The sequence below is a fragment of the Pan paniscus genome, chromosome 15 (assembly GCF_029289425.2).
Source record: "Pan paniscus chromosome 15, NHGRI_mPanPan1-v2.0_pri, whole genome shotgun sequence".
Classification (NCBI taxonomy): Eukaryota; Metazoa; Chordata; class Mammalia; order Primates; family Hominidae; genus Pan; species Pan paniscus.
In genome coordinates, this window is record NC_073264.2 from 97,410,604 (window position 1) to 97,424,981 (window position 14,378).

General features: G+C 46.9%; 1 protein-coding gene across 4 annotated transcripts; it reads left to right on the plus strand.

The window, feature by feature from the left end:
* Window positions 1-1,972: 1,972 nt before the first annotated feature.
* BDKRB1 (bradykinin receptor B1) lies at window positions 1,973-14,163 on the plus strand. 4 transcript variants are annotated; one of them, XM_034938083.3, is made up of 3 exons: window positions 1,973-5,721; window positions 12,057-12,175; window positions 13,078-14,163. In XM_034938083.3, the coding sequence occupies exon 3, from the start codon at window positions 13,088-13,090 to the stop codon at window positions 14,147-14,149; it is 1,062 nt and encodes a 353-aa protein (XP_034793974.1). In that variant the 5' UTR covers window positions 1,973-5,721; window positions 12,057-12,175; window positions 13,078-13,087; the 3' UTR covers window positions 14,150-14,163. The 4 variants fall into 4 exon arrangements, with proteins under 4 accessions (XP_034793974.1, XP_063452185.1, XP_054953519.1 ...); XM_063596115.1 differs by lacking the exon at window positions 12,057-12,175 and having other exon boundaries at window positions 2,001-5,721; XM_055097544.2 differs by having other exon boundaries at window positions 3,622-5,721; window positions 12,057-14,163.
* Window positions 14,164-14,378: the final 215 nt, after the last annotated feature.

Sequence of the window (14,378 nt, forward strand, 5' to 3'; positions counted from 1 at the left end):
CAGTTATTTGATCCTCACAGCAACTCTCAGAAGCAGGCAGGCCCAGAGCATTCCAGGACCACCGGCCCGGCTCTCTTCTGGAAGCCCTTCAGGTGGGCTCCACCTGCCGTGAGCATTTATCTTTAGAATAGATCATGTAGTTAGAGCTATAAAACTCCAAGTACAGGGAAATGGAAATTGCTTCCGTGAGCTGCAAAACTTTATGCACCTGCTCTCTCAAAGCACCCTTACTCTGGGCTGAAACTATCATTCAATTCTCTTCCCTGAACCAAACCAAGAGCTGCACAGGGCCTGCTGGAGGGTAGGGGATATGGGATATTCATGGATAGCGTGAGTAAGTGGGATGTGGGGCTTGAACCTGGGCTTTCTGACCCCAAGTTCCAAGTGAGCCTTCCACAAAGGCTTATGAACATGTGTGCGTTATAATACAAATGCTCGTCCCCCCACCTGCGATGGTTTTCTCAGCTTGCTTGCCTTCCAAACTCCTATTCAGCCCTGAAAACCTAGTTTAAATAATCCTCTGCCATGAATTCTTCCCCAACTCTGCATAATAGTCGAGGTTCTCTAGAGAAACATAACCAACAGAAAATAGATAAATATAGATAGATTTGTTATACGGAATTGATCTATGCAATTATGGAGGCTGAGAAGTCCCACCATCTGCTGTCTGCAAGCTGGAGACCCAGGAGGACCAGTGATGTAGTTCCAGTGGGATTGTGAAGGCCAGAGACCCAGGATGGCCAGTGAGAAGGTGGGAGAAGACAGATGTCCCAGCTTGAAAACAGCCAGGCAGAGAGAACCAATTCTCCCTTGCTGCTCCTTTTGGTTGTATTCAGGCCTCCGACAGGTTGGATGCCACCCACCATGTCAGGGAAGACAATCTGCCTTACTCAGTCTACCAATTCAAACATTAATCATTCAAATTAACCTAGGAAGGTTAAACTCGCTCACGGCCCCCCCAGAAACCATGTTTAACCAAATATCTGGGCACCCTATGGCCCAGTCAGCATGACACATAAATTACCCAGCCCACTCCACCTCGAGCAGAACTCATTTTTTTCAAACCTCACACTCAGACACAGCCTCAGAACTTCATTGCCACTCTGCTTTCTACAACATGTTGTCACTGGATGTCAGCTTGTCCCTGTCCTCAGCCATCCCAAGAGCTCCTTAAGTGGGCAGGGAGTGGGCTGTGTTCGTCTATGCACCCCCTGTGCCCACACAGGGCCTGGCCCCCACAAGGGGTTTGGCACATGTTTGTTGACATAAGACAAGCTATTGCTATTATATACTTATTTGTAATACATAGTTATGAATACACTCAGCAAATATTTGAGCACCTGCTACTTATCAGCCCTGTTGTACAAGTTGAGAAGATGAACCTAATCAAAAGAGATAAATCCGTTGCCTGGTGGAGCAGGTGGCAATAGGGCTGTGAAGAGCAGTGGAGCAGGCCAAGAGGAGGAGAGGTTATTTCAGGAAAGGTCTCTCTGACAAGGGAGGATTGGTGAGGACCAGAAGGACCTGGGGGAGCAAGCGTGGGGCTCTCAATGGGAAGGTGCTCCGTGTAGGGGAACGGACAGTGCAAAGGCCCTGAGGTGGGGGAGGAGGTGGTACATTCAAAACAGAGAGGAAAGGCTGGGCGTAGTGGGGAGTGCCTGTAATCCCAGCATTTTGGGAGGCCGAGGTGGGAGGATGGCTTGGGCCCCCAGGAATTTGAGACCAGCCTAGGCGACATAGTGAGACCTTGTGTCAAAAAACAAAAAACACAGCTCGAGGAAGCCAGGGCAGCCAGGCACCATGAGACGAGTGCTCTGGGAGGCAGCTGGGTCTGTGCATGTGCCCTGGGAGACAGCTGGGTTTGCGCGTGTGCTCTGGAAGGCAGCTGGGTCTGCGCATGTGCTCTGGGAGACAGCTGGGTCTGCGCATGTGGTCTGGGAGACAGCTGGGTCTGCGCATGTGCAACCTTGCCGCTGTAAGGTCTCTGTTTTCCTGGGCCTGAGACAGCAACAGAGGAGTTCGAGAAGAGACGTGAGACGGCCTGGCTTCGGCTTTAGGAGACAGAGAAATGCAGCTGATTTTCCTGGTACAAGCCCCTTCTGAGAGCATGTGCACTCCTGGGATTCTCGAGGCTCCCTAAGGAGGAAGGTCTCGTGATCCCCTGCTCTGCCTGGGCGAGAAGGCCTTCATCTCCCAAAGCAGGGCCACACAAGGGCGGGGAGGAACCCCTGGCCCAGTGGAGCTTTATCTGCTAAGTGCGCACCTTCCCACCCCAGAGCCAGCACCCAGGACCCTTCACTTCTGGGCTGGCTGCCAGGCCATGGCAGCACCTGGAGCTGCCTGAATGCCCAGGACGTGCTCATGTCCACCCTGTCATCCTGTAGATCTCCAAGTGTTTGTGCTTTGCTAAATGTATATTTGGGATTTTCTGCTTACCTCCCCCCTTACACTTAGACACCGTCTGTTCACCCCATCGATTCCCCGCTTCCTATGTGCTAGACACGCACGCTCTTCTAGGGTGGCATTTGCCTGGCACCAGCTGGGTGCCCCATATGTGTTTTTAAAATAAAGGGGAAAGCACTCAGGCCCCGTGCTTAGAGAAAAGCAGAGGATTACACTAGGACTTGAGTGATGGATGAACACTGAACAGTGCGAGGAGGAGGTGGTCATTTTCAGCAAATGCTCACAAGCAGGATGCATTCAGAGCCCATGAGTCACTCGCTCAGCATGGAGGGTGGCTCTGGGTGTTACAGCAAGACTGTTGGGGAGCTCTTGAATTCCAAGGGGTTGGGTCGTTGTCCTGTGGCATGACAAAATCCAGGTGTTTCCAGAATATTAATCCAGCAGAAGGATAGACTGGGCGTTTCCAGAATATTAATCCAGCAGAAGGATAGACTGAAGGAAAGGAATCAGAAAGCCAGGAGATTGGTTTACAGTCCTTTGTTGCAGACTTGTATGTACGTTGCATGAGTTTCTAAACCCTGTGATGGGAAGAAAGGTGTGACCGCCAACAGCCTTGGTCGGGGGTGAAAGGACACGAGCTGGACCACAGTGAGGGTGCTGCATTTCATCCTGGCAAGAATTCTGCCCAGCTGTGGCTTTCTGTCCTCCGTCTACAATTGGGAGAATACTGGAGACATCAGATGTCGTGTAAGGACTAAGAACGAACCCTGGAGAGGCTCAGCATCTGGGTGCTATTTGTAGAGGTCTGCTGGGTGACATGTACTAGAGTCTTTCATTTTGAAGAACCTGCTGGATATGACTAGAAAAGTAAAGGAGAAAAAAACTCCAGGACTGATGGATGAGAGAACTGAAAAGTGGCCCTTGATGTCACAGTGGGCACTGGGACTGCATGTCCCCAGGGGCCTCAAACTCCAGAGCTCACCTTCCCTTGAATACACATCCAGTATGACCCAAGCCCACGCATACTACAGGGAGTCCAGGCTGCCTGGAGTGCCCCCTCACTAGTATTTAGGACACCCCAGGGAAGGTTGGCCTGTCCTCTATTTCCAGAGGCAGGCCTTTATCCTCTGTGACCACCTCTTCACCCAAGTACCCAGGGGACTTCATCAAGCACAGCACACATCAGACTGTAAGGTTTAACCAAACCTTATAGAGGCTGTGGGAATTACAAACAACTAAATTCAGAAAAGGCAAGCATTGGCCGGGCACGGTGGCTCACGCCTGTAATCCCAGCACTTTGGGAGGCCAAGGTGGGTGGATCACCTGAGGTCGGGAGTTTGAGACCAGCCTAACCAACATGGAGAAACCCCGTCTCTACTAAAAATACAAAATTAGCTGGGTGTGGTGGTGTGTGCCTGTAATCCCAGCTACTCGGGAGGCTGAGGCAGGAGAATCGCTTGAACCCAGGAGGCGAAGGTTGCAGTGAGCCGAGATCGCTCCATTGCACTCCAGCCTGAGCAACAAGAGCGAAACTCAGTCTCAAAAAAAAAGAAAAAAGGCAAGCGAAGCCTCAGAAGAGGGCCCTCAGTGCCTACCCACTTCTTAGTCCCCTGCTGTCTTCTGCCACACTATAGGGACCTGCTTTTCTTTCACAGATTTGGGGTCCCCTCCTCCTGCCCTCAGCCCCATTCCCTTGGCCCCAGAGACAGTAGGAGACCCTCTGCTCACCTGAGCCCGGGCCCGTCTCGCATTTCCCGTGGAGATGAGCAACAAGGGGAAACGTGGGTCTTCTTAAAGAACTTTCCTTTCCGCCCTCCACCACCTTGGCAAGGCAGCCAGATGCAACTCCGAAGTCCAGCTCAGGCCAGCTCTCTTCACAGACTGTCTTCCAGCAAGAGGCAAAGCAGAGATGAGACCTGCACGTGCTCTTTGTGGCAGAGCTGGCCTTATACGCACTCCTGGGTGAATAAACAGGGAGACATCTCCTAAGAACAAATGCTTCTCAGAAACAGTATAGTCTAAACTCATACTGAAGGGAGAATAAGCCAGCCACGGGCTGGAGAGACCCCCGCCTACATTACTAAGTAACAGGAAAGGCTAAGATTTGGAGCCTTCCTCCGGTTCAGATCTATCCCGGGAATGATGGAAGATGCTTGCCTGTTGACAATTTTTTTTTATTAAAAATCCCACCCAGGAGGTCTCTCCTGATAGGAAGGGACCATCCTATCCTCTAAGGCAAATTCCAGCTTCTTCCCTGAAATGTACATCCGCTACTGAGCCTCAGAATGCTATTTGTTCCACCTACTTCCACAGTTTTAAGGTCTTCAGCAACAGGAGAAGACAGCAGGAAAACTTGAAATGCAGTTGGCTCCCGCTGAGATGTCACTAGCAGAAAAAGGGAACACAAGCAAAAGGCAAGATTCTAAAGACAGAGGTGACACCTTCTGCTCCAAACATTTGGAGGGTCACCTTTCCAGAAGTCAGACTCGAAGTCCTGAATTCTGGCATGAATGAGTTCTCCTACGTGTAGGGGGTGGCCTGGAAAGATCTTAATTTGTAAGATGACAGGTAAGGGGCCTTCAGTTGGAGAATCTTGTCACCTGATTCTCAAAGCCAAAAATATCTTACTGTCTGAAACATGAGGTCTTGAGTAGTTCAACTTGACCCATGCAGACATAATTTGAGAGACGCCAAGGAGGATTAGGAAAAAATGTATCTGGTCTTACTCAACTCTGAACATTGCATGAGTCAAACGTTTTCCTAGCTCTCTGTTTGTGTGATGGGTCCACTCTGATGGATTCTTGGCGATGTATCTTTCATGACCAAAATTCAAAAGAGGCCATTCGAAGTGGCTCCCACAAAAACTGCTGCAGAGCCCCAGACATTCAGAAGCCAATAGTGAAGGGGCCAAAAGCCATCCCTCAATGTTCACTGACACTTTGCGAGGCTTGGGGCAAGTTGGTGATGTCAAAACGTGTTTTTAGGGCGTGTTTGCCAACATACAGGTCTTGGGCAGGATTGCAGGCTTCTGCAGATGGTACCAAAGTAAAGGGGGAGATGGTAGCTGAATAATCTCTCATCATCCCTAAAGTGCAAAGTGAAATGAGAGTGGATTTTTCCTTCCAAATCCACTTGGAGTGAGTCCCGAAAGACTCACTTTTGCGGCAATCCCCACAATGACATCACTGGAGCGGAGGTTATATAATTTAAAGCGACCACATCTCCACAGCACTTCCCAGAAGAGAAAACTCCTCCAAAAGCAGCTCTCACTATCAGAAAACCCAACTACAGTTGTGAACGCCTTCATTTTCTGCCTGAGTAAGTAAATGACCACCTTTTTTTTTCTTTTATGAGAGTACAATATGAGAGGAAATCTGTGTCTCTTAGAAAAACAAAAAACTTCCTTTTACATACCTATTGGCAAAATATTCCACTTCTGTGAGGGTACTTTTTAAAAATAATTCTAAATCAATTTAAGAGACTTTTATTTCATGCCTAGTTTGGGTCTTAATTGCTTTTCCAGAACAGGAGGAGGAGGGAAAGGTTTTAGAACTGGTAGGAAGGTTCCAGTAGCTCCTTATATCAAAGTCAGGTGAAACATGTCAGGGCTGAATGCAGCCACCAGAGTTCGCATGGACTGACCAGTTACAGCCTGCAAATTCTGAATCATAAAAATTAAATTAGTCTCTCTGGGATGGCTTACAAGATTTTATAAGACCAATAACTGGTTGGGTTATTCTTGGCTTGAAAGTAGCATCTTACTATGTGACCGTGCTGACGGTCTTTAACATCTGTGGCTGAATTTCCAATGCCTTTAACATCACCATGCTGTTGAAATTGGAGTCAATTTGAAGAATTAACTAATTTGTTGAAGAAAGTCACACTCTCTCATAGCCTAGGTTAAAATGTGCAGAATTCAGAAAATACCACACAGGAATTACAGAATTGCCATCTCTTGTAGACTTGCCCAGTGCCCCTTCTGAGTTCTTCAAATAGGGTCACATATTACTAACAATATCCAGAGATATTGTTTATTGAGCACCTACTATGTTCCAGGCAAATATCAGAGCTAAGGCTAAAAACTGGCAAAGGAAGATTTCTCCTCTCTGGCCAACTTTATAAACACAGACAGCAGCAGGTGAGGACAATCCCTTTAAAAATAAGCCCCATGTGAGCAGACACATGCTGTGGCTGCAGTGGCCCCAGCCACCTCCCCGTCCTGGGGATGGGGGCGGTGTCCACTGACCTAATCAGGTTCGAGCTAAAGTCCCTGCGTAGCTGGTCGTCTCTGGCTTCCTGGGCAGGGTGCAGCCTCACCCCCTGTGCTGGTTTCCTAAGGCTGCTATAATTAATTATCACAAAGTTAGTGGCTTAAAACGATGCAAGTTATTATCTTACAGTTCTGGAGATCAGGAGTTCAAACTCAGTCTCGCTGAGCTAAAGTCAAGATATTGGCTTGGCTTTGTTCTCCATCCCCATGATTCAATTATCTCCCACCAAGTCCCTCACACAACACGAGAGAATTATGGGAGCTACAACTCAAGATGAGATTTGGGTGGGGACACAGCCAAACCATATCAGTGCTCAACACCCTCCCATCTCTTCTCAAACTCTCAATGCCCCAGCCCCTCCACCACAGGTCAGGACCTCGCCTCCTTTCTCCCTGAGAAATCCCAACCAATCGCCGGGGAATTCTACAGATTCCCACCTGCCAGCCTCTGTCACCATAGACCTCAGCTTCCTGGCCATCATTAGAGATAGCTAGGAGAGGGATGGTCAGGCCATGTGTGTGCACACTGCCGGGGCACCCCAATAGTCAAAAATTATTTCCCCCAAAAATTAGTATTTATAGGTAGAAAGAGAGAGGAAAGAAGGAAGGAAGGAAAGAAGGAAGGGAAGGAAGGAAGGAAGGAAAGCAGGATGGGAGGGAGGGAAGAAGGGAGGGAGGAAGGGAGGGATGAAGGAAGGAAGGAAGGAGGGAAGGAGGGTAGGGAGGGAAGGAGAGAAGGAGGGAATGAAGGGAAGGAAGGAAGGAAGGGGAAAAAAGTCCAACAAAATGGTTATATTATATTGATGGTGTTATAAAGTAGTTCTCGATAAAAACTATTTTCAAAAAAAGTCTTTAAATATATATGCATACACCTATGAATATTAAAGCCAAATAAAACATGTTTATGTTAATCAACTGAACATTTAAAAATAAGATAAGCAAAATAATTGTTCTTGTTGTATATTCACATGCTACAGTTTCTTGTACCTGACTGATACCATGTCATTGGCATTTTTCACAGGAATGTATTTTCTTCAGTGGGGTCTTGTTATTTTTAATTTTTCCATATAATTGCCTGAAATCTTTTTTCCACAAATTTTACAATTAACAAATTTAAATTAGTACCTTCAATTGACTCTTCTCTTGAACCATAATATATTGAGAAAATGTTCCCTGTGCAGGTTCTGAGTGATAAGCTCTCAGCAAATTCTGCCAGGCAGAGGCTGTTCTCAAGTCCAATTCTTTGCATATGGAATTGCATAAATATTTTAGCCCAGATATTTTCACAGGTGCTGTCTTTGTGCCTTAGTTTGGAATGTAGTGGTGCGATCTTGGCTCGCCACAACCTCCACTTCACAGGTTCAAGCAATTCTCCTGCCTCAGCCTCCCGTGTAGCTGGGATTACAGGCGCCTGCCACCATGCCCGGCTAATTTTTGTGTTTTCAGTAGAGACGAAGTTTCACCATGTTGGCCAGGTTGGTCTTGAACTCCTGACCTCAGGTGATCCACCTGCCTCAGCCTCCCAAAGTGCTGGGATTACAGGCATGAGCCACACCGTGCCCAGCCCACACGTATTTTTTTTTAACCAGATTAAACCTTTCAAATAAGTTGTACCTACTTATAAGTTTTGAATGTTTTGTCAGATTCAGATACTGCAAAAAAAAAAAAATCATTGGCTTTCTCAATTTCATCTCATTTCGTACAGAACATGAATTTATCCAATTAAAACGATTCTTCCCACAAGCTGAAATGTTCCAGAGCTCATTTTAGAATTTCAAAATTAACTCTTGTACAGCATTTGATTTTGATCATTTTCTGATACATTTTATAATTTTTCTGCATACCAGCTTTGTTTTCAATATTTATAATTCACTAAAAGCTTTGAAAGTTGACGTTTTGCTGCTCTATTCATTGAATAACTTGACTAAATATTTCCAACTGATTTGGAACAAAATTCAACAAAAATTTATAGATCTGTTTTAATACACTGTTTAATAACATTTTAGGATGCTGAGACTCAATGTCCACTAAAATTGATTGATAATGGGAAAATAAAAGAGAAAACACATGTGAAAGTCCAGTTTTTTAAAAAAATTCATGAACAACTTTATCACAAGTTTGTAGTTCAGTAAATCTGTGCATATGTTTTAACATTTTGTAAATTTTGTCACGTACATCTATTTCAATTTATAGAATATTGACATTTATTTATATGCAATAACAAATTGTGTGTGCACCATGACCTGTTCCAATCACATTTCTGTTTCATTAGTGTCTTAATTTAGTAGGAATATTATTGTTACCATGACGCTGGACTCCACCACAATTTGTGTTTTATCCTCACAAAAATGCAATGACTTTATTTCCAATGTGGAAAATTTAAACAACTTAAATAGCATTCACAAAAAGTCAGTTGTTTCACTTTGCCAGAATGAATGTCCCAAAGCCCTGCTTCGCTTCCATAAGCTGAATGAAAGAATGAATTGTGATTGGAATTAACAGGTTTTTCTGTCTGAAGAGTCCAAGGATACTGGTGTTGAGCTGGCACCATTTTGCTTTCTGTGATGTTCTTCTTATGGAGCCAACACACAGTCAGCCATCACTTCCACTGTTGCACGTGCACAAGAAAAGCTGGAATTAAATGTGAGCTGAGTTAACTTAAAGATTTGATCTAAGGGAAAAGTCATGCCTCTCAGAATGATCTTATATCAGCATCTTTTGCAGCTACATGGATGAGAACTGTGTCTTAGGGTGCAATTTTTTTTTTTTTTTTTTTTTTGAGACAGAGTCTCGCTCTGTCACCCAGGCTGGAGTGCACTGGTGCGATCTCAGCTCACTGCAACCTCTGCCTCCTAGGTTCAAGCAATTCTCTGCCTCAGCCTCCCAAGTAGCTGGAATTACAGGCACCTGCCATCACACCCAGCTAGTTTTTGTATTTTTAGTACATACAGGGTTTCACCATCTTGGCCAGGCTGGTCTTGAACTCCTGACCTCATGATCCACCTGCCTCGGCCTCCCAAAGTGCTGGGATTACAGGCTTGAGCCACCACGCCCAGCCTGGTGCAATGTTCTTAAAATTACTAATTTCTAAAGTAGCAGCTCTGTGTCTTAGGTTTTCTTGCAATCAGTGAAATTGCTACAGACCCCATAGTGATGCAAATGTCAACAAACGTTCTATGCAAGCTATCTGCTCATCAACAACTTCCTTGAGCAACAGAAGTGCAGTACTTAAATTTCCATTAAATATTTGTTTTTTAGCTCATCACTCCAAAAGGGTTTATTGCAAATTCTTTAAGTATTGCCAAATGATAAAATACACATAGTTTTGGATGTATGCCCTGCAAAAAATGACCAAACTATTGTAACAAGAGCCTCCAGCCTCCTCCATATTATGCTCTGGGTGGGGACTGCTCAGCTTCCATGTGCCATGGACATTTCACAACCACCAAATCATAATTTCCCGTGTCTCCTGTTGATCTGTCAACCGGCAGCTGTGCAACTTCTGCTCTTTTATCTACTCTCTCCCTTGGTGATTTCATCCAGCCTTGTGGCTTTAAATGCCATTCCTATAGTTACAACTCCCAGTTAGGTCTCATCATCCCAGATCTTGTCCCTGAATACCACACTTGTCTATCTAATTGCCTGCCGGATGTCCCCATGTGATGTCCAATTTATATCTCAACCTTAACAATTCCAAAGTTGAACTCCTGTTCTTCCCCACCCCCCACAAAAAAAACTGCTTCATCTTCATTCTGTCACCTTCATTTCAGCTGATGACAACTTCATACTTCCCAGTGTTCAGTCCAAAAACCTTGGCATTGTCCGATTTCTCCTTTCTCCCACCCAGATCCAACTGAAAATCACGGTGTTACTACCTCCAAAACACCTCTAGAGTTTGATCACTTGATCGCTTCTCACCACCTGCGCTGCTACTCTCCCCAGCTGTCACCCGCCAGCATGTTTATTTAGTGTGTGTATTGTTTATCAACTTCTTCCTCCTGCTAGGCTTATACGCACACTGAGAGCAGGGATTTTTGCCTGCTGTATTCACTGCTTTGTCCTAAATACCTAGAACAGTGCCTGGCACATAGTACATTCTCAGTAAATACTTGTTCAGCAACTAAATAACTGGAGGAACCAGTGAATTATACCCCGGTGTGAATAACTCCATGTGAGTGACATGACAGAATGTCAGAGCTAGAAGGGCCTCTTGAGGACATCATGTCTTCCTTAGATGAGGAAAGTCAGGCTCAGAGACATGAACTGACTCTCCCGAGGTTACACAGCCAAATATGCTCTTCCAAGGTTAATTCTCTGCTACACAATAGCTTTTGTTGGTATCTGTGAGGCTTTGCGGGGTTGAAGGAATCTCAGGTGTCACCCATTAATAACAATCATGATGGTGACAACTAATGTTTGCCACGTGCTTACAATAAGTCAGGAACCCTGCCAAGCACTGGGCGTATATTAACCTATCCAAGCTGGGGAAGAATGTTTAGGCTCTGAAGATTGTCTGGAGCCGCATAAATCCTGCAGTGTAGGCAGCTGCTCATTCTGCAGATAGTATTCTGTGGATCCCTGAGTTGGCTGTGGCCGGTTTTGCCAGCAGGAGGCCACGAAGCCATGAGCACAGGATGGGATCTACCCCTTGTGGGATCGCAGAGGGCTGGGAGATGCAGTCCTCCCTGTGGAAAGAGACAGAGCTTTCTATCCCTCTCCCGGTGAAACTCAGCATGGGAGCATGGGAGGCAGGTCAGCTGCGTGGCTATGAACATGAGCTATGGGGTGCATGCAGACCAAGGTTCATAGTGTACACTGTACCCACCAGCTGTAGCTCCTCCAGCAAGCGTGGGAGGCCAGTCAGCTGCATGGCTGTGAGCACGGCCTCTGGGGTCCATGCAGACCAAGGTTCCTGGCGTAGCACTGTAACCACCACCTAGGTCTTCTCCGACAAGCTGGTTAACTTCTCTGAGCCTGGCTTTGTCATTCACCGAGTGGGGACAGGTGCAGCAGAAGAGAGCAGACAGAAGCACAGGATCTCAATCAGGCTCTTGAATCAGACTGCCTGGGTTTGAATCCAGGCCCTACTGACCAGCTGTGTGACCTCAGACAGGCGACTCCGGGTCTCAGCACTCAATTTTCTAATTGGCCAACTGGAGATGACAATGGCCCCTACCTTGAATGGCTGCCAGGAAGATTAAATGAGAAAATACTTAAATGTGAAACACTTAGAATGGCGCCTGGAACACAGACCATTAATACCATCTAACAGATGTTAGTTGTTATCCTTATTTATTACTCATGCTTTCCTTTCTCTTTTATCTTTTCTCTCTCTCTCTCTCCTTTTTTTTTTTTTTTTTTGTTGTTGTTGTTGTTGAGACAGGGTCTCAGTCCGTCGGCCCAGACTGAAGTGCAGTGGCACAATCATAGCTCGCTGCAGCCTCGACCTTCCAGGCTTAAACGATTCTCCCACCTCAGCCTCTCGAGTTGCTGGGACCACAGGTATGCACCACCATGCCCAGCTAATTTTTGTATTTTTTGTAAAGACAGGATTTCACCATGTTGCCCAGGCTGGCCTTGAACTCCTGGGTTCATCTGATCCATCTGCCTTGGCCTCCCAAAGTACTGAGATTACAGGTGTGAACCACCACACCCGGCCAATACTCATGTTTTTCAAGCCTGTAAGAGGAACCTCCTAGCACTGTCCCCACCCCGGCCACCACACTGGTCCCAGCCCCAACAGGTCAGCTTCCTTTGCTGTTCCCGGGCTTCCCTCAGCTCTATCTCAAGCCATGACCTCTGCCTCCATGTCTGCAGCCCCATGAGGCTGGGGCTGCTCTGTCCTGCATATCTCCAGTGCCTGGCAAGGGGCTGGCAAGAGGTAGAGGCTCATTAAATGCCTGTTAAAACCCTAATAGTAATAATAATAATGGTACAGTTGTTACTAAGACTAATCACTACCTTCCAAAGTCTTTCCTCTATGCAAGGCACGGAGCTAAGCACCCTGTAGATCCTGACAACAGCCCTCCCATGATCCCACAAGAGAGACATGATTCTCTCCAATGTTTAAAAAGGAAAGTAAAAGTCAGTGGTTCTAAGTAGCTCACACTGAGTGATTGTACCGGGATTTGGACTCAGGCACCATCCCTTAAACCAGAGGTCAGCAAACTTTTCCTCCTCAGGAACAGATGGTAAATATCTTCAGCTTTGCAAGCCAGACAGTCTCCGTTACAAGCGCTCGACTCACCCTTGTAGCATGAACACAGCTGTAGATAATACGTCCATGAATGGGTGTGGCTCTGTGCCAATAAAACTTTATTGTCCAAAAACAGGTGACAGGTTGGTTTGGCTCATAGGCTGTAGTCTGCCACTTCCTGTTTTATTCTACCTTCTGTTCATTTCAGGTCACTGTGCATGGCATCATCCTGGCCCCCTCTAGAGCTCCAATCCTCCAACCAGAGCCAGCTCTTCCCTCAAAATGCTACGGCCTGTGACAATGCTCCAGAAGCCTGGGACCTGCTGCACAGAGTGCTGCCGACATTTATCATCTCCATCTGTTTCTTCGGCCTCCTAGGGAACCTTTTTGTCCTGTTGGTCTTCCTCCTGCCCCGGCGGCAACTGAACGTGGCAGAAATCTACCTGGCCAACCTGGCAGCCTCTGATCTGGTGTTTGTCTTGGGCTTGCCCTTCTGGGCAGAGACTATCTGGAACCAGTTTAACTGGCCTTTCGGAGCCCTCCTCTGCCGTGTCATCAACGGGGTCATCAAGGCCAATTTGTTCATCAGCATCTTCCTGGTGGTGGCCATCAGCCAGGACCGCTACCGCGTGCTGGTGCACCCTATGGCCAGCCGGAGGCAGCAGCGGCGGAGGCAGGCCCGGGTCACCTGCGTGCTCATCTGGGTTGTGGGGGGCCTCTTGAGCATCCCCACATTCCTGCTGCGATCCATCCAAGCCGTCCCAGATCTGAACATCACCGCCTGCATCCTGCTCCTCCCCCATGAGGCCTGGCACTTTGCAAGGATTGTGGAGTTAAATATTCTGGGTTTCCTCCTACCACTGGCTGCGATCGTCTTCTTCAACTACCACATCCTGGCCTCCCTGCGAAGGCAGGAGGAGGTCAGCAGGACAAGGTGCGGGGGCCGCAAGGATAGCAAGACCACAGCGCTGATCCTCACGCTCGTGGTTGCCTTCCTGGTCTGCTGGGCCCCTTACCACTTCTTTGCCTTCCTGGAATTCTTATTCCAGGTGCAAGCAGTCCGAGGCTGCTTTTGGGAGGACTTCATTGACCTGGGCCTGCAATTGGCCAACTTCTTTGCCTTCACTAACAGCTCCCTGAATCCAGTAATTTATGTCTTTGTGGGCCGGCTCTTCAGGACCAAGGTCTGGGAACTTTATAAACAATGCACCCCTAAAAGTCTTGCTCCAATATCTTCATCCCATAGGAAAGAAATCTTCCAACTTTTCTGGCGGAATTAAAACAGCATTGAACCAAGAAGCTTGGCTTTCTTATCAATTCTTTGTGACATAATAAATGCTATTGTGATAGGCTAAATGATTACTCCCGTAGATTGGGGGGTACCTAATCCCTGGACTTGATGAATGTTACCAAATTAAGGGTCTTGAGATGGGGAGATGATCCTGAATTATCCAGGTGGGCCCTGTATAATCACAAGGGTCCTTATAGGAGGGAGGCAGGAGGCTCAGA